Genomic DNA, 21,211 nt, shown 5'->3' with positions numbered 1-21,211 from the left:
AAAGAAAATACATATTGTATATGTTTGTGTGTATGTATTATATATGCCTTGTTTTAAATTTGTATTCTTACTGAACTGACAGTAGGGAACATTTCAGAGAAATAGGTTTTAAAATTATGCCTCATTTTAAATCAGATATTGTTTGATTTGCGGCTAAAAAAGAAGAGGTAATTGATGCAACTAGAAGTTTTAGGCTTAAAATTACACCCTAAATTTTGAATCCTGCCTCAGATAGTTATGTCTTTTGTTTTGAAAAAGTGTTTGTTGAATGTTCTGGTGTAGAACACGAATTTGTAGTCACATCCTGTTGTTTCTTCCCAATTGAGAGACACATCTCAGAATTCCTTACTATTTTAATATTATTTTTCATTATTTTGTCTGACTTTCGTGGTAAGCAACCATTCGTCTGGGCTGAAATGCTCAGTCCGCTGTTGTATTTATGTTTTTTTAAGAAATGAGACACATAGACTTTCTGCACATCTTGTAAGAGAGCTCCCACCATGAGGCGGAGTGGGGACACGCAGATGTGTACATCACAGTAATGTTGCGGTGTTTTGCTAGTCAGAATTTATTTGGAGGGTTACAGTCAATTATGTTGTTTAGCTTAATTAATGAGTGGTCTTCAATCTGTCCAGTTTCTCATTTGCCTTCTAGAGAGACAGTAGAGACGTGAAAGTTAGCAGTGTTGTTTGGGGAGGGGACACTGGGAGAAGTGATCCAGATCAACCTGTTCCCATTCCCAGTCTACCTCATCTTGGGAAGCTTTGGGTGTTTATTCTAATGCTCTCTACTCACTGAAACTCCAAGGGAAAAAAAGCCAACAGTGTCTATGGAGTTCATTTTCTGGGAAGGCAAGGGTACTTTGGAGCTCAAGTCTTTTTTCCCTTTCTTACCTGCTGCATGATTCAAACTCATTGCAAAGCGCTCTGCGAGTCTCAGATGAAAAGCACTGTAGAAATGCAGATTACTTATTATTATGGTATTATTTTCAGAGGCAAGGTTTCCATAATATTTAGGGACATTTTTTACCTACTAGTAATCAAAGTTTTTGGTAGCACAGGTAATACACAATGCTCTTGTGCATTATTAGTAAAAAAGGCAGCTTAAAAGGAATAATTCAGTTGAAAATCATATGAGTCAAGAACATACTAGCATTAAGAGGCTTGGCAGCCACTTCCTTACTTGGTACTGCTGCTAAGTAATTTTTAACCTTAGAAAATTAAAGTGTAGAAATTCTCACTGCACTTAATAGACAATGGTTATAAAATATCCACATATTTTAATATTGTAATGCATTTTAAAAAATCCTATGGCAAGAATCTGTCCTACCCTTCGATCAAATCTAAGCATTTACAATACTTAGAGAAAGCAAATAGCTAGGTATCTTAATGGCCGTGCATTCGGGACTAGATCAGAACTTCCCTGCTCATCCAGGGCTTCCATAGTTGCAGAAGAGACTCCAGCATTATCACAGAATATACTGAGTTGGAAGGGACCCAAGGATCATCGAGTCCAACCCTTAGCCCTGCACAGGACCATCCCCAAGGGTCACATCATGTGCCTGAGAGGATCATCCAGACGCTTCTTGAATTCTGTCAGTCTTGATGCTGTGACCACTTCCCTGGGGAGCCTCTTCCAGTGTCCAGTCACCCTCTGGGTGAATAACTTTTTTCCAATATCTGACCTAAACCTCCTCTGATGCAAATTCTGCCATTCCCTTGGGTCCTGTCACTGGTCACCACAGAGAAGAGATCAGTGCCTGCCCCTCTTCTTCCCCTCACAAGGAAATTGTAACTGCAATGAGGTCTCCTCCTCTTCTCCAGGCTGAACAGACCAAGCAATCTCAGCTGCTCCTCATATGGCTTCCCCTCAAGGCCCTTCACCATTTTCATTGCCCTCCTTTGGACATTCTCTAATAGCTGAATACCTTTCTTATATTGTGGTGCCTAAAACTGCACACAGTATTCAAGGTGAGGCCGTACAAGTGCAGAGCAGAGCAGGACAATCCCCTCCCCTGCCCATCTGGCGATGCTTTGCCTGATGCCCCCCAGGACACAGTTGGCCCTTCTGGCTGCCAGGGCACTGCTGACTCATATTCAACTTGCCATCGACCAGGACCCTCAGCTCCCTTTCTAAGGTACTGCTTTCCAGCATCTTATTCCTCAGTCTGTACAAACATCCTAGATGGTCCCATCCCAGGTGCAGAATCCAGCACCTCCCCTTGTTGAACTTCATATGGTTGGTGATTGCCCAGTCCTCTCATTTGTTGAGGAGTCTCTGCAGGGCCTCCCTGCCTTCGAGGGAGTCAACAGCTCCTCCCAGTTTTGTGTCATCTGCAGACTTGCTTAGTATTTCTTCCAGTCCTGCATCCAAAGTCATTTTTGAAGATATGGAAGAGCGCAGGGCCTGAGATGGAGCCCTGTGGAACCCCACAAATGACAGGTCACCACTATTACCCTCTGTGCTCGACCCATGTTAATAAACATACTGGTGAATTTTTGCAGGACACTATGCTAACAGAGAATTAGGCTGAAAGAAGTGATGAGAAGACCCCCAGCAAGTATCTGTCCTGACCCACTACTGCAAATCACAAGAACACCAACAATGGAGGGGGTGATACAGAAATTGTTTTTGCTGTGAATACAAGGAGCTGCTCTTTCTTGGGTGACAAACTGGAGATGAAACCTGTAGGCAGCTCTGTGACCCCATATGACATTCATTTCTACAGCGCCTTGAACAGCTGCAAGGGCAGCTTTTTTTTTTTTCTTCTTCTGCTTCTTTTTCTGCCTGGCTTCTTTCAGGTTCAGCTGCCTGCCTCAACTTGTTATGTCAGTCAACAATTTTTCTGCTGGCTCCCCCAAGCTGGATAATGCAGTGTTCCTCTGTCAGTCAAACAGTGGCAGGGCAAACACCCTCCCTGCTTAGGATTTTCCTCTGCTTGAGGGCCTTAGCTTGCGTCATGCATGGGTAAGGTTACTCAGGTTACATTTCTGTGAACAGACTGTCAACTTGAATGTGCTGCTCCCTTGAAAGTGATCAAGTGGGGCTCATAGTCCCCACATGGGCACCCCCTGCACAACACAGGATAGGTGAATGAGACTGAGCAACCTCCTGTTTAGCTGCATCAAGCCTAGATTGAGTAAGAGTTGTGTGACTGCAGCCCATGTACGTGAAATCAGCCATCCCAACCACTGTGGCTGAACTCAGACTGGCACAACTACCAGCAAGAAGATGAAGTATTTGGTCTTAGGACAGAATAACTGGTGCTTGAAAATGAGCAATTTCCATCAGGCTTACGTGATAACTCTTTCAGTTCATTTGCATATTCATTTTGAAATTTTCTTCAACAAGGCTGTGTTCCATGACTTATCCCAGAGGTTAATGTTTGAAAACCCTTTATAAATACATATCATCTATTTACTAACACAAGAATGTGAAATGTACTTTCTCTGTTAAAATAAGTGACTTTAATAGCAGAAGGGTTTGAAGGTCAGACTTTGGCATGGAAATAGTTCATGCTGAGAAGCAGCACCATGGCGTACTCTGATGGAAACTGGCATTGATTAGACTGAGCTACAAGCCTTCAGAAATCACACTGCACACAGTCATGTTTAAACAGACAGCAGAAAGGAGGTAGATGCATGTGTGACTAATTCAGTTCATCCTCAGCATTACCCTGGGGAGTATCAGGAGAAGGAGGGCTGCACTGACATTCTCAGTCAGCTTAAAGTGTAGGGGTGGGCAGGACAGTGTGGTTATGGAATGGCTTAGGAGGCAACAAGAGTTAACTTTTGTATGGAAGATGTGTGTTCAGCAAGTCACTGTCTTGCACAGGACTGTTGGGTTTTGGTTTCATTTAAATGCTGGAAAGAAGTTTAGAGTTGGTGGTTTTTTTAAGTTTTGTCTTATGATTCTGCAGATGTAATTTCATTCCCATAGTTTATTGTGGACTATCATTTGTATTTCTGAGTTTCACAATTAACATTAGGAGGTGTAGAAAGCTCATCTCACAACTACTGTCTCTTTTGGACTGCTAGAAGAATGTAATTTAGTTAATCCATTCATCTGCAGCAGCAGCCTGGAAGGTAGAATTTGCCTGTGTGACATTTTTGTTGTTAGGAACTGCCAGCTTCACAGATTTGCTGTCACTTTAAATCAAGTTAGATTATATCTAATTAAAGCAGCTTATCTGCCATCCATACTAATTACCATAGTTCATCTTAACTATATGCACTTCTGTTTCCTTAAAGTTTCACAATCTATTACAAATACAGGAATTTTTTAAAATTTTTAATATAAGCACCAGACTCAAATTCCATTAGATAATGAAGGTAGGAATAAAAACACAGGATGGGTATGCTGAGTGTCTTATCTAGAACACAGTTCTAGTTGAAGGAATGTTTTATCTATTTCATTTGTAAGATATTACAAATGTAGCACCGCTCTTGCAGTGTGTTGTTTCATTTTCTGAACAAGACTCTACACATTATGCTTCAGGGAACAGCACCATGTTCTAAAACTAGAGCTAGCATGGTTCTGCAGTATAAATCCTATGGGCATAAAAGGAAAGTAGCAGAATATGGTTTTATCTGTTGTAAACCTCAGGCAAAATATTTTTCATTTATCATTTAATCATGTTTCCTCTTAAATTCTGCTTTTTTTTTTCAATACTTCCTTTTTTTTTGGTTTCTGCACCTTAGCCTGTTTTAGATCCCTATTAATACTGTTCAGTCTACTGTCACATTTAAGTAAGTGCAAATAATAACTCTGCATTGTTGCCTCCTTAATAATGAAGTTGTAGTCATGATTGATTTCCCTTTAAAAAGGCATGAATCATTTTGGTTTACCTCAGTAAGTGAGTAGTAAGTTACTACGAGTTGGTTTTAACAGTTTATTTTACTTAATCATGAAGATATGACACACTGTGTTTTCACAGACTTGCATGCCAAAATTAACCTCTGTTGAGGCAAAGTATAGAATATATAGTCTTCTATCACTGACTGATCTAAGGGTCTCAGCTACTGTGAAGTTAAAAAAAGTGAAGTATTTCAAATGAAGCCAACTACACAGATAGCTTTTATCACAAGGTACAGCAATACCGTGCAGTAAAGTGACTCTAAAATAGCACTGAGAAAAGTTGTGGCTTTGGAGCCAAAATAATATTGCTGTGTTGGCACCATGCAACCCTCTAGCTAATTGGCCTTGTTAGCTGTACACTACATTCTGCAAGAAAAGGTCGACTTAGGCACTAAAGTATGAGAGAAAATTAATGACTGTGGATCCTAAGGAGGGAGAGACCCATCCATCCCTCTGTTTCCTTATGTTAGTACACAGGCAGTTCTGGGCTGAGCATGCTGGTTTTTTCACCCCATTCCTAAATATTTATAGAGTATGTCTGTATTCATCCAGATCTGGAGATGAGGTGAATCTCTTGATCATCCCTGTCTAATATACTTTGACTCACATCACAGAGTGGTCTTGGTGTACATGCATTGGGTTCCTTTCAGATGAAAAACAGGAAGATAACTCCAGGAACTCACCTAATGCACTCTAAATGTTTGTAAGGGTTGAGCTCAATCCAAAGTAAAATCCCCTGAAAAACATATGTCACGGACATTATGTCCTTGGCACCAGCTATTTTACTCTACAGTTTTGCTCCCACTAGCCCAGACAGTAGCAAAAATCTTCCCAGGCACTGTACAAGGGCCAGGAATTGGACTCAACGATCCTTGTGAGTCCCTTCAAATTCAGCATATTCTGTGATTCTGTGACTAACTTTCCTCTTGAAGTGCTGTCAACAGAAACTCTGTCAACCATGAACTTGTGTATTTGAGTCTTGAAGAACTCCAAGGACACAGTAGCTTCTCCTAGTGTCCAACCTGAACTTCCCAAGCTGTAATATGTTGCTGTTGCTTTTGTTGTACTCTCTGACACTGGCACAAAGAGCTTGGCTCCATCGTCTTTGTAAATGCCTTAGAAGTAGTTATAGGCTGTGATTAGGCCCCTCTTACAGTCTTCACTGGTCTAAACATACCAAATTCCCCAATCTCTCCTTGTAGGCCACATGCTTTTGGCTTCTATCTCAGTAGGCTCTCCAGTTTTGTCCCCATCCTCCTGATTTGGATGTGCTGGGCGCAGCACTCTTAGTGCAGCCTCTTCAGTGTCAAGAAGAGGAGTGTAATAACCTCCTGAGAGGAAGTGAGAAGAGGGGAAGTGAGGCCACACTCATCCAAGTGTAGCACAGAGCAGGGGCTCTTACTTGCAGTGTTCAAGTTGGATTAGAAAAGCTCTGCACTTCAGATTTAGAATCTTGCCTTGAGTGGCATGCAGGCAGTCAAACAGAAAGCTTGTGATGGAGGAAGGACTTGACAATGCTTCTTGGACCATTGTCTTCAGAACACATAAGCATAGTTAGTACATTCTAAAACATAAAGTCACAAATACATAATATTATATTCTTGCACTTACAGAGGATGTTTTATGGAAACTACTACATCTTTGACTTTTTTCTCCATCAAAAGTTTGTGAAGGAAGAACTGCTGTAATTCAGATAAATTGAATTAAAATCCTGACTGTACGTTTCAGCCTTTGTGGTATAGCCTTTTTTACCTTAATGAAAATTTCACAAGAAATAATTCTCTGGAGGTGTTCTGGATTGCTTTCTGTTTATGAAAATAAATGGTAATTATCCCACACATTTGTGTAATATTTCAAAGATATACTTAAATAGTAAGAAGGATACTATTACATTGTTGTAATAAATCGAATTACAGTTTTCACCATCTCCTAGAATTTTTCAAAATAAAAACCATTATAAATGTGTGGCCATGATTCTATGAACAGACCTCTGACTTAGATATATCAGCTATGTCTCTGATTGTGGCTCTAAAGCATTGTTAGATTTGCATACATGTCTCTCATTCGCAACAATATGAGAAATGTCAAATCAGTTTTAATCTATTGTTTTGTTTCAGATATTCTTCATCATTCATAAGTTAACACTTCATTTTTCATCACATGGCACTCAAAGCTAGGGGTTTACAACAGTTGTGGTTTATTTTTGAAAATAACTTAGCAACAGTACCATCCCTTTTTGATCTCAACTCAGTTGACACTGATTACAATTTAGCAAAATCCATGACATATCTTAGTCTTATTGTGAAAGAGAACAAAATTTATTATCTACACCAGATTTTATTACTAACCAAATTCACTTCACATTTGACAGTATGTGTGAGTGATATGCTTTACATAAATGTGTTTAGATTAACTTAGACAGAACTTAATAAAAATTTTTGTGTCATTGCCATATTGTACTTCATTATCAAAACACATGTCATTTTGCATGGTAAGAGTAATGTGATATCAGAACTGTGCATTTAGTATTATAGGAGGAATTACCTGGGCCATAAGATCCTGTAAATTATGTTATTAATGATAAATAATGTTTTTAAGAGGGTGAAGAAAGTGATAGTGTTTTAAACAATATAATTAATTCATGTTATCAGTTTATTTCTAAGTATTGAGATCTTTTTCATCTTTGGTATATCTCTTTGTTCTATGGTATTCCTTATTTGTAAAATTCAGCTTTCTGAAAATTAAATAGAAGTCAAACTGATAAAGAAATTCTGACTGCTGAATTATAATATTAATTCAGCTTCACTGTATTGAAATAGGCTGCAATACAAGATATGTATGAAGCACAATTTTACCAAATACAAACACATGTGTTTTTACATGTGTTGTTGCACATGCAAACGCTTCCATGTGTTTGTACAATGTACAATTTGGGGATTAAATCCCAGCACTTGATTTCCAAAGCACTCTCTGTGTGTATGTGTTAAGGGCTCTTTTTTATGGGATAAATCTGTAAGCCTGACTAAAAGAACAGAGTTTATATAAATATTGTTAATAACATCTTTTTCCCCAACACAGATACAATAGCAGAAAGGGGCGCCCTAAGAGAACATGTGTATCCTAAGCTGAGAGAATTCTGCAGGGAAAACTATGGCCTGGAATTTCAGGTAGGTTTTGTTGTGTTGAATCTTGCATTAGTTGTTCCTGATATTAACTCTAGTTAGAACAGATAACCTTTTTAAATATCACTGATAAAATAAAAAATTTCAAAAACTTTATTTCACAGAATCACATGCAGAATGGTTGGGGTTGGAATGGACCACTGGGGGTCATCTAGTCCAACCCCCCTGCTAAAGCAGGTTGTACAGGATTGCCTCCAGATAGGTTTGAATATTTCCAAAGAAAGAGATTCCATAACCTCTCTGGGCAATCTCTTCCAGTGCTCTGTCACAGTCACAGAAAGAAGTTCTTTTTTATATACAAGTGGAATTTCCTGTGTATCAGTTTCTGCCTGTTGCCTCTTGTCCTATTGCTTGGCACAACCAAGAAGAGCCTGGCTCCATCCTCTTGACACCCACCTTTAAGATATCTGTATACTTAGATAAGATCCGCTCTCATTCATCTGTTTTAGAGGCTAAACAGGCCTATCTCTCTCAGCCTTTGATGTACTTAAATTATTTTACAAGCAGATTTGGGGTAAATTCTGCATAGATGAAAACATACAGTTTTACAATGTAACATTGCATTGGTAGTAAAAGTAATATGGCAACAAACTGATGGCCTTAGCTTTAGAAACTTAATGAAACGACCTCTATTTTAGATATTCAAAGTATATACGAAGAAATCATTTTACATCTGAATTAGTGTTGTACTTCTGGAAACCATACTTAAGTTCCACTGTAATGTGGAAAATAATATAACTAGGTGAATACACAGACTGGATTACCAAAATGAATTGAACATGGAACATTTCTATTGTGATTATATACTATGGAATTTGCTTCCTTTAGTGTCAATTGTAACATTCCCATTGCTTCAGTCAGTTCATATTTTCCTTTGTATTATGAGAGACATAGACCCGTACACATCGTTGGCAAGAGCCAACTGGTAATAAAGACTTAAAACATGTGTGTTTGGCATTACTGTTAAAGTCACTGGTACTTTAAGTCAATTATATCCTAATTCACAATCCCTTATATGTCAGCAGGCCTGAAACTGGCTCTCTGCTAAGAGAAACAAATAAAGCTTACAATGTTCTGAAAATGTTGTTTTCCAAAAATTATGGCTATACATCCTCAAGCCTTCCTCACATCCTTAGTGACCCCACCCCTAACTCATCTCTCCAGAGTGTAGTTTACTTGGAAACAATTAATGCCTTTTATGCAACATCCTGTTCCTCCCAGTGTATTATTCCTGATGTGCATGCAGCTGGTTTTTAATCAAAATAACAAGTTCTTAAATTAGGATATTTGGTTTTAATTCCCTGAGTCACAGTGAAGTTGCTGAATCTGCATGGTGGTAAATTCCAGAGTGATTTTTGATTATGGCTATAAAAGAATTTCATCTGAAGGTCCTAGCTCATCAGCTGATTGGGAAGTCCCAGCTGCAGTAGTACATGAAAGGAATGGCAAAAGATATTTAAATAATATTTTTCTCATATTACTACTATGTGATAGTCATGGAAAATATCAACCCTTTATTTCTCAGTCATCTTTGAGGAGACATCTCAATGACAGGAAGGAAATGTCTCTTCCAAGTAGATCGTAATCCACTGAGTTCTTTGTGAGAGGAAGCATGTCTTTCTTCAAACAGATTGTAATGTGGTCTCTAGGGGACGAATAATTAAGTTTACTGTAGTTGATATTCATGGAAGCAAATTATTTTATTGTATAGTTTCAACACCAGGAGCATCTTTATGTGATATGAGGTCTGAGAGACAGCTCCACTGACATAGTTCTGAAAACAGCTAGAAAGCTATCACATTTCTGTGGAAGCAAAGTAGGAAAATGTACAAAAATTACCAAGGGAAAATAGTGGTATGGCCAGTCTTCGCGAATGAAGATTTGGGAAAGGTCGTTACCCTTTGAGCCTGCGCAGTGGATTTTTTAGGTGAGACACAGTGTGCGCTGAACTGAGCCCACCCTTTAATCCTAAGGTTCATCTGCCGGGGCCGAGCAAGCTTGGACAGTGGCAGTGAGGTCCTCAGGACATAAGGGAAAATAGTAAACCTTTTTGAAAGAGGCTCTGAGGTAGACTTTAGCAAAACATATTTTTTTCGCCTATGCCAATCCTGATAAGCTGAGTTTCTGAGGTGAGCATGAAAAATCAAGACTACAGTTTTTAGTGCAGTGGCATCAATAAAGTATTATGTACTTTTCAGATAAAGGGATAAATTTACATTTCTCGGCACAGAGCAGAACACATAACTTTTCATCCTGATATGTAATCTTCTGCTGACCAAACGAGAACTACCTTGTGTGTCACTACCACAAAATGCACTATTCAGGACACCCTCTACCTGATAAATCATGACCCAAATTAAATGCATTTGAGTACATGCATTACTTCAGCTTTCAGTGAGTCATCTGGGTGCACTCAAAAGTATTTTAGTTGTTGCAAAGCATGTGATCGTCAATTTGGTGGGAGAACATAATCACCATATGTGTGGAAACATAACTGACTGTATTCAATCATACTATGAATTTGTTTGCTCAATGGACTTTTCATTGAATCAGAAAATATTTCTGGAAAAAATAGGTATTGGTGAAGACAGAAAGCAAGCAATCTGAGTAAAAGATTCCAGAGTGCATAGTGGTTTTGACCCGAAACACAGTATTTTTATAGGAGAGGATGGAGAGGTTAAAGAAAGTGGTTGTAATTGAAAATTTTGGGAAGATAGTTAACCATAGTTAGTTAGCAGCATACTCTTTTCTTCTTCAGGACAATTAACTGTTTCAAATAATTTTCACCAGGAGATATATATGCTAGAAGGAAAGTGGAATTTGTCATGAATTAAATTTTTTAGTGCCTTTTTTAAGCTCTTGGAAGTGATAAAGATAAAATTGTTTCATCTCCTCAGAAAAATCTGTGAAACTGTAAGATTGGTAGGACAAAAGCTAAAGTAAGCAAAATAAAACACTGAATTATGAACAAAAACTCTGTTAGATGACTAATGTGGAATTGAACTAGACCAGTGTCAGTCCACTGTGTGCAAGTAGCTCTTGCGCAGGGCACTGGTTGTCGTATCACCTTGGCAGCCTTTCTGAAAGTTAGAGTGCATTTTTGTCATACCATTTTTTCAAATGTAAGTTAAAATATGCTTCAACATCAGATGTAGTTGTCTCCTTGTTCCATTTCTTTAATTTTGTAAATCCTATTCGTTTTAGTTAGTATAAAGAATAACTGATGAGACTTTAATTTTGAATTTCTTGGTGTCTTCAGAGGTTTTATGGGTAAAATATTTGCTTTTGCAGGGCAAAATTGTAACACATTAAGATACTACGTGCCAAAATTGTGTTACCCCATAAAAATAACACACAGAACGCGGCTGCTGAGCCCCTACAATTGAGCCTCTGGTATTGCAGGGAATTTCCTCTTCACATTTACAGAATTAACATGATTTCTGAGCAGTAATTAAAATAAAAATTGCCTTTATGTTTCAGAAGAACTTGAGCCACACAATAAATTATTTCAACCAGTAATTCACATATTTTTGACAGTATGCTAAGATCTGTATGCGGAGGATTTTATGACTGCCACATTTTAGCTTTATCATACATCATGCAGTTAATCAGACAGATGAATTCAATGTGAAAGTCAATAATAAAGTTTTATTGATAAATTACAGAAAGGAAAGAGGAAGAAAGGAACATATTTTTACTAATGAGACTAAAAGAGAAAGAAAAAGAAATCAGTGCAAATGAGGGGAATAGGAAGGCTGTTTGAAATGCAGTTTTGTACCATAGAAAATGCATGTTCCAGCAAAATTTTGGAACACAGTATCTGTAAAAGATAAAGATATCGAGTGTATTTCCTTGGCAGTGTAAGCTACAATGCATTCCATACCTTGGATTTTTTCACTTGTCATCAGTCACACAAGACACTACCTCTTGTGTTTAGCAACAATGTGTCTGCTCCAGCAAACACTGGGGAGCATCCCAAACTTTTCTGGCAGAAATAACCAGTGAGACAGTTGACAGTGAAATTATGCATAGGCATAAATAGGTGTAGGATTTGGTCTTAAACCTTGGTATTTATTGGTGTAATTCCAAGAAGATTAACCAGCTTGAAACTGATGAATATTACTTTTACATCAACTCATTATTCGTTCTTATATTAGGTCTTCAGGCTGATGTTATAATCTGTGTAGACAACAGCTAGTTTTATCATTCTGTTACTTATAGAAACATCAGAGTGCTTCCACAGTACAATCAATATTGCAATAAATAATATTGTAATATATTCATGTCTTAATACAATTTTGATTGCTTTTTTAAACTGTCCATTTGGACTTCACTGTTTTTGTTCAAGTTATATACAAGATGTTAAGAACCAATAGTAGCTTAAATGAAAAGCGTAGTAACACATGCCATAACTTTTGTACCAAAAGAAACTCATACATATGATCCCTATTCTTTTAAAATCGATTTCCCAGAGTGAAAATTCAGCCTTTTAGTTAAAATGTGTAGTGAAACCACATTTCATCACTTAATTTCTTCAAATAAATTTAACATCCATATTCCAATTTCTCCCAGGAGTTTGTTTCCAACTAATTAGCATCAGAAAACTGAGTCAGTAGCTACAGACAAAAGTCTGGACAGCAATCTGTCTGCCACTTCATATTTATACAATCTCTGCTTCCAAAGTACAGGGATCAACTAACAAAGGAAGTATAACATTATAGAACAATACCTATTATTTCTTTCGAGCCACATGCACAGGATGAGTTTGTATCCTGTGGATACAAGTGACACAGGGTGTCAAGTCATGGTCTTGACTGTGATCCACAATGAAACTCCCATTAATTTTCATGGAGCTAGGATTTTTTTCAATGTTTTGGTCATTATTCTTGCCTATCCGTTATATGCAATCTACTAACAAATAAAAACTGCATCAAATCAAGATCTCGTCATGCTAATCTTTGCACAAAAATATGACTATGAAATGAGACACTGTCCCAGGAGGGACTATCGGGGAGGGAAGGTGAGAGGCTTGAATTGTCATTAACCTGAGAAAACCCTGCCAGTCTGTGTAAGGACTGGATATAGACCTCATTGGTTTTTACTGCACTGCAGAGGAATGCTTAGCAGGGTATGGAATGTTGACAAAGCTAATTTTTAATTTGATCAGTAGCAGGAGCATATGATAAGTAACTATGTTGCCTACTATTTTCCAGGTCATAGACTTATACTGGGGAGTTGAAGCAGATGAGTGGGACAGTCCAGAGCTGCAAAAGACTCGTATGAAGCTGTTAGAAGACTGCTTGAAAAGTTCTGCAGGTCCATGTTTTGTTGTGGGTATAAAAATAATGTTTTACTTTACAAAAAAAATATAATGTTATCTATCCTAACATGCATGATTCAGTAACAAATGCATGATTTTCTTCTTTCTAAAATATTTTATATTCCTTGCTATGCTGCATCCAAATGTTTCCCTATACAGCTTCGTAGATTATCAGTAATTACTCAGTATTAGTGGAGAGGAAGGTAGGATCTTTTATGATCGGTCCCCATAACAAGAGGAGTATGACTGTACTACTATCACAACAGAATTGTGGACAACTTGTTTAAGGAGGCCACAATTAATTAATTCTTGGTACTTCTCACACATGCACTATCAGCTGGCCTAAAAAGACAACAAAAAACCAGCAGCAGCAAAGAACTGTCTGCTCGGATCAGCATTTGCTGTTTTGGGTCATAAACCCACAACAAGTTAGGATATCAGGTATTAGCAAGTGAAAAGACTGGAGGTCAGTGACAATCTGAGAAGACTGAGTCTGTGATATACTGATATACAGCTGATTGTTCTCTCCATGGTCCCTTGTTAGACTTCATGGCAAAACAATCTTAAGGCCATGCCTTTGCTATTCCAAATTTTATTTTCTATAATACATTTGCTAAGAAAATAATTTAGAAAAGGTATTTTTCTCCTCTTCTACCTAAACTTAGCTAAGTGATCTGTAATCCTTAGACTTGTCATAATAAGACAGAGAAGAGTTCTGAAAAAAACCTGCAAGTCCTTGATTATTTTTTTTAAGGGAAGAATGTTAAAGATTTAGTGAACTGAAACCACAGAATCCCTTGGGGTTGGAAGGGATACAGAACACTGCCTGCTATGAAGGCTGGAGATCACGTCTCTCCATGCCAAAGATTAGACAAAGAGCAAGCTGTAGCGTGTGTCATTCTGTACTTTTATCACACCCTTAAAAAGATCTCTCTGGCTCTCATTCATTCACCTGCTTGTCTCACTTCGTTATTTAGCTTCAGAGGCCTGGGGAACAAGAGCTGTCCTCAGCTTGACCGTAAGAGCCCAGCGCTTGGAGTACTGAATGGGTTTGATGCTGTTGTGACACTGTTTTTCACAAGCACACACTGGCCCAGATCTCTAGAGAGGCTGGGTGTCTTTCATCTTATGCGACTAAATTTAGTTTTCTGGGTTTATTTTTCTACTTTTTATCTTCCCTTGATGGAAAAAACCAAAGTTGGAACAGAAAGGCATGGCGTTTTTCCTGTAGCAGCACCCAGTGTCCTTAGATATGGATGTTGTAAAATCTTTCACAGTGAAGGAAACCTTGTCATGAACTATTGCTGTATATTTTAGCAGCTCAGAATCTTGAAGCTTTTAAGAACTGCCTGCCTGATATTGTTACTAAGGAAAGAAATCAAGCCAAATCAGAATTTTTAAACAGAACAAAACAGTTAGCAAAGAGGTTGCAGTGAGCCAACGATTTCAATATTTATTTCACGTTTTCCGAGTATGGGCCAAAGTAATAGCTCTCCCAATGCCTGGCAAAACTACAGAAATCAGTTTATGCACATTTGTTTTTTGCCCTGCTGTACCGTAGTGAGATGGGGTTTATTTCATTTACAACACAAATTGAAGATGATTCTACTCCAACAAGGCATAATTAGTTTTAATTTATAGTAACATAATTAAAAACTGACTTTGGCACTGCAGGCTTTGGGCAACTTCCCATTTCTTGAGAAAGTTCTATAAAATGTGCTGCTTCCATTCAGCTGGGTATTTTTTTGTACTTATCAATTACCACTTTTTGAATTGAGACACAGATCTGGGATTAAATTGGACTATTCAGAATTAACTACTAGGTATGGATTGATTTTAGAAAGTGTTTCTTTATGGCACTTTGTGTCTGCATTGTGATATCAGATGGAGAGAAAACAAAATTCAGTTCTTAAATTAGTGCAGTGCCTACATTGGAAGTCCCCAGCTTTTCTGCAGATATGAAGCAACGAAATCTAAATTAACACATATTCATAAACACAAAGGAGAAAGCAGTTCTGAAAAAAAGGAGTAATTAATTTACTGTGAACACTGTCTTTGAGAATGTATAGTCCCCCTCTTACCTGCTGCCTGAGCTCTATCAACACTTCATTCAATTAAGGGAGAGTGGAATTGTTTGGTTTTGTGCTTAAATTGAGGCTTTTTGTTAGGTTGGTGTTTTTGTTTGGGGTTTTTTCTGCTGTGCAAAATCAGTCCCTATTATATGTGATCATTTAAATACTCATAGCCTTTACTATAGGTAAATATATACAATGCTATTTTTGATTTACAGAGTAATTTATTGAGATCCATTTATGAGGGGAAAGGTACTATTTCTGTGGGGAAAATACTTCTCATACAAATTTTATGCAGAAATTATACTAGTTTTCTCTGGAATCTACATGGAGAGATTAAAATGCAGTGTATTTATTAAATTGTGAACTTTATAAACTCTGCATTGCACAATGATACCAAAGGAAAAAATGCATTCAGTGCATCACTGGAACTTTTACATTTTGTTTACATTATGTTTCCTAGTGAATTTGTAAGAGATGGCAACACAGACAGGATGTTAGAGAGACAATAAAGGTTATGTTGTGATCCCACAACTAGCACTGATCATGAACAGGATTCATCTAATGCAGATCTAGTCTTGACATCTTTTACAATAAATAGGAACATACAGATATCTCCAGTAATACCAGTAATATCTTCTGGATAACTGTTTTTCCTTTAACAACAAGGAGACATTAGACTGCTAATTTAGGAACTCAAATACAGTGCTTGATTTCAGTTAAGGCCATGAGGTATTTAGGGTGTCATTAGTCTATAGTAATTATTTGCAGAATAAGTTTATTTCCCTTTTACTGATACTCCCTAACTAATACTCTAGTACTGACCTGCTGTTGTTAAGGCCTTAGTACAGATGAGAAAACTGTCAGGCTTCTCTGCACTTCTCTTAAAACACACCCTGCAAGTTATAACACGTGGGTGCTCTCTTCCATCTGTGTGGCACCACACAGTCTTTGCCTGAGCTGCTGTCCTTGCATGACTGTCTCCTGGAAGACTGTAAAATTAAAAGTAGAAATGGAAATGAAATGGTAGTCTGTTACCTGTAAAGGTTTGCTCAATTAAATATGTTTGGGATTTTACAAACCTTAGAGATTCTCTCCACCCATCATTCAAATCACCTGGTCCAAAGAATAATAAAAACATTTTCTACCTACTCCGAACAGCCATTGTAATTTACATTATCCCTCTCAAATTATTGTCAGCTTGTTAATTTCAGCATTAAGGAACCTGGTAATGGTATCTATAACCAATAATCTTCTTTGTTTGCTAATGGAGAACAGGGCTGACCTTTGAAGATGACCACTTAGAAATATGAGAAACACCAAATATTTTGCAATGGGTCTCCCCATGTCCTCAAGAATTTCCACATCTAAACAACTTGAGCTCCTGCATCATCCCTTGCATTTTCACTGGGTTGCTGAGATATCCCACAGTGTATTTCTGAAGCTCTGCTTACCACAGACCAACTTGGATGCCTAAAAGCTCTTTTCCCCATTCTCAGTCCAGGGCAAGGGCAGAAGATAGCAATGGACAGGACTGAATTCAAGAGCAGCACATGCATCCCTTCCTGAACAGACCCTAGGGAAGCATAAAACTCCACTTTCACAGAGCTAAAGACCTAGCATTATAAATTTGGGGTTCCCGTAGAATTTTCAAAGAATATTAGCATTTTGCAATATTTGTCATGTCCTTAAATCACCTTGAAGTTGAAGAGGAAGTATGGTAAATTGAGGAGTGAAATGTTTTTTACTGTCTGTATCTTTTTGTTCCTACTGTATAATGCATGCTTTAATCATTCCATTAAGTACACTGCTACACTCTCTCTGCTTAGTACAAATGGTTGATAATTAATTTTGAGTGCATTCCAGCTCAGAGAAAATTCCAAATTATATTACTCCAGCTCTGCTGAATGTCCTCAACTCCCATCTCAGTCCTGGTGTTACTCTAGGATTTATTCCTAATGTGAAAACTAAATATATATGGGTTCTGGAATGCATGAATTATATTTTGCTTTTGCTCTCCTGGGAAAATTGCCACACAATTTAAGTTAGGGAGGCTAAAGTCAGTCAAATGTGTCTACACTAAAACATTAGGGGGAATGCTAAGCACCCCCTGCTTTTTGGAAATTCAACCAAAGTTACCTGTGCTTGGGCAATTCAGTATTTAATTTTCCTCAAGGAAGCAGTTCTGTATGTAGTTTTCAAGTGAATGGGGAGAAATAGCTGGAGCCAGACATGTCCAGCTCTTTCAAGAAAGAAATATCAAATTATGAATTTTATTCTCATTCGTCATCTGATTCAAAACCCATCCAAATAAGGACTCCATCTAACATAAGTGGGTTTCTGTTCATACAGCATATCAGGAATGGCTCCATAGGACTTCTTGGCATTGATCTGGAGTAAAGTATATGTCTGCAGACAATAATCCTGATTTATGTGGACTTGGGCAAGAGGAAAGATTTTTCTGTGAATGTCAAAGTAGAGCTTTGCCTATTTTTTGAAGCCCTTCAAAGCAAATAAAGTGATAAATTTTAAAGTCATAATATGCAACTTTCCCCTCAGCAAGCTTTGGTCTTCTTTCACAGCCTCCAGACTAAGAGCTAAAGGGTGTCTATCCCTTTCAGTGTAGTTTGTCTCTGAACAACGGATATACACAGAAAGTGAAATCAAGGATGGGGGGATATTATATGATTAAGCTATTGTAAGTGAATTCCTTCATTTGCTTTAAGGATGGGAATGTATTTTCCTGTGAATCATCTCTGATTCTCTAAATCTAAAATACTTACCCATTTTTTAAATGTGGCCCATTGAAAATAGGTACAAGATTCATCAGACAGCTTTTCCATGGAACATAGAAACTGCATGTTTTTTTATGTAGTCTTAAAATAGCTTTCATTTTCAACCAGAAGAGTGCACATATTTTCTGCTAAGTCACTGTACTTCTTTTTCTTGACAGAAATATATTTTTTGGTGCTGTGTTCCAGAAAGATTAAGTATTATGTTTAATATGAATTACCATATTAGCGAAAACAAGATTAACGTGAAGTCATGTTTCCATCATTCTTTATTATTTGTAGAGGAGAAAATAGGCTGCATGACATTTATGAGATTTAGTGTCTCTTGACCCTCAAGAGCTTTACCAAACCATCTTCTGAGGTAGTATTGTAATCAGCTAGATGTAACCATCTGCCCTACAAATGAAACGGGAGATCAAACATCAGCTATTCTACAGAAGTGAGGGGGTGGAGGGGATTCTAAACCTTGCAGTGCTACTTCTGTGTAAAGAAACAGCATACTTTACAGTATTTAGCAGGCATTTGGTAAGTTCAAAGAGAGATATTAATACTGATGCTTGCTTCTAGAGTATACACCTTCCCTTTTACAGAGATCCACTTCAGAGATCCTTTGGTTAACAGGTTGATAACAGACCTAGGTTTGGTGATGTGAAATGACTGTAAAGATTGTTGACACTGAACACTTTAAGTAATGCTGGTTTTGATAAGCTGTAACCTTTGTCAAGTGCCTAAGGGGTTTGGTTTATGGAGACAAGGAAAGCCTTTATCTCTGTTATCACAGTGATTGCTGTAGTCTTTTTCCTTCAGTTCAGCTTCTTTGAAGATCCTTTCCACGTTTTTGCATTCTTTCCTTAATTGTTATTGCAGTTTAGATTATTAGCTTCTTTTCATAGAAATTAGTTCTTTCTGTCGTGCAACTGTACTACTGTCCTTTTTATCCTTCTCCAAATTTATAATTTAATAAACAGTAAAAAGAGTTCTTTCCCTCCAAGCATGTGAAAAGTAGGGAATGCATGCAAATCATTTAAGAACATTAAAAAGGGACTAATAATTCTGCATCAGTCTTAAGTTTACTAGGCCATCATACTGCTAGCATTGTAGGGAAAGGAAAATTATACTCTTCTCATGCAAGGAATTTTCTAATAATTTCTTTTCATCTTCGAAGGACTAGATTGATAAGTTTAAGAGAGTACCAGCCACCAACTGACCCAAAACACAAGCCCTAAAGCCAATGCCAGCTAGCTTGGAAAAAATAATGTTTTGTTACAATTAGCGCGTAAGGATACAAAAATCTTAAATAAAAATCATCAAAATCAAGGAACTAGTCAAAATAAATAATCTAGGCCATTCCACATGTACTTGCAAAGCAGAGTTGATGTTATATTCTGGTACTTGTTTTGCATACTGTGATAAAGTCTAAATTCTGAGTGTGTTATAATCTCCTAGAACTAATGTCACTTATACTAAAAATTTGCCTTTGGGCCTTCATTTATGTTATACATAAAACAATTATTAATGGTGTTTTTAGGTGCACACTACACAGTCATGGGTCATATCAGGCTCCCAGTAACTGCATTATTCTATGTAAGTTGTGAAATCATTTTCTTGACATTTAATTACAAAATCAGATTTCATTTGTAGACTCAATAAATACCAATCTGTTTAGCTTTAATAAGAAGGGAAAAATAAATAGAAAAAAGAAATTTGCAGTGAAATGTCATGTCATCTTATAACTAGCTTCAGTATTCCTAAAATCTGGAGGGGTGTTAAAAATTCCATTATACTATCAGCGATCTCTCCCTCTAATAATACTCATAATTAACACTTTCTAATACCTTCATAGCAGCTCCATATGTTAGTGAGAAAAACAGCTTAATTATGTTGAAAAAAAAGCATAAATATATAGGTCTATTTCCAATAAAGAGTGTATGTATGTGCTTACAGTGGGATTTATATAGGTTTTGCAGTCCTAAAAACCCCTCCACAGCTGCTGCAGCTTTGGAGGTTACTACAGACTAAATGCATCTCTGTCAATCCCTTAAGTTTCTGATTCAGCCCTTTTTGCCATGCTCAACTTTATCTCATCATTTGTCACAAAAATACCATCCCAAAATGGAAATTTAGAAACTAAACAGCCTTTCTGATAAATACTAGCAAGATCATATTTCCCAGAAAGTAAAGATATGGCCACTTGCATAGGAAGCATACCAAAGAGGGCAGTAAGAATGCATTTAACCCTGGGGTTTGGTGTCCAGAAGCTAGTGCCCTGGCCTCCCAGCTGACTGCAGTGATAGGCTCAGTTATCTTCTTCCTTTCTGCCTCCATGACACCTGTGTCCCTGGATGCTCAGTAAGGCATATTAAACTGCAATACTAGAAGAAGCTTTTTTCCATTAGCCACACTTCACCTCTGAGGTGCAACGCAGGGTTTCAAACCCTTTCACAGTTCCTTATAGCTTGGATGAGTGTTGTGATTATTTTACAAAGCAGAGGAGGTTACACCACCATGCCCTCCTCTAAAAGGCAATATTCGTCTCCTTGCTGTTTCCAAGAAAGGTATGTTTCCCACTTGCTGTAGGCAGGGTAGTGATTTCCACAGAGAAGGTTACTGGCTTTAGTGTGGGATATGTGCTACAGTCTTTTATTAAACCTAACCCTTGTGGTTTGTTTTTCTACCCAGTTCTGCTGTTGTAAAGTGTTACGGGACCTGTCAGAGAGTTGACAGAAATCTGGACTGCAGTAGGAATTACCTACAAGGACCTGAGCTTTATGTGAAAGGAAAAATGTACATGCCTGTCAAGAAATCTCCCACACAATTTCAAAAACAGAGCAAAGTGAGAATAATGCATTTGTTTGGAGGAGAATCAGAGTGAGTGAGCAGCTCAAACCTCTAGGCAGAGGTAGGCAAAATCTTCTCCAATCCTTCCTCTACCCTACTTTTATTCACAGATCTCTTCCCTAATTGTATTCTTTTTACCTGGTTTTCTCA

At 37.6% G+C, this 21,211-nt stretch overlaps 1 protein-coding gene across 2 annotated transcripts in view; it reads left to right on the top strand.

Moving 5' to 3' along the window:
• The window catches only part of NWD2 (NACHT and WD repeat domain containing 2), a 53,593-nt gene that overhangs the window by 14,004 nt on the left and 18,378 nt on the right, over positions 1 to 21,211 (top strand). The window contains exons 2-3 of one of the 2 annotated variants that reach the window (XM_064653034.1): positions 7,936 to 8,024; positions 13,253 to 13,369. In XM_064653034.1, coding sequence (XP_064509104.1) covers positions 7,936 to 8,024; positions 13,253 to 13,369 — 206 coding nt within the window. Of the gene's footprint in view, positions 1 to 7,935; positions 8,025 to 13,252; positions 13,370 to 21,211 lie in introns of those variants that run through there. The other variant, XM_064653036.1, reaches the window with a different exon arrangement.

The sequence above is a fragment of the Pseudopipra pipra genome, chromosome 4 (assembly GCF_036250125.1).
Source record: "Pseudopipra pipra isolate bDixPip1 chromosome 4, bDixPip1.hap1, whole genome shotgun sequence".
Taxonomy (NCBI): domain Eukaryota; kingdom Metazoa; phylum Chordata; class Aves; order Passeriformes; family Pipridae; genus Pseudopipra; species Pseudopipra pipra.
The sequence above is the reverse complement of the archived record's forward strand: the minus strand, read 5'-3'. Positions and strand labels throughout refer to the sequence as shown.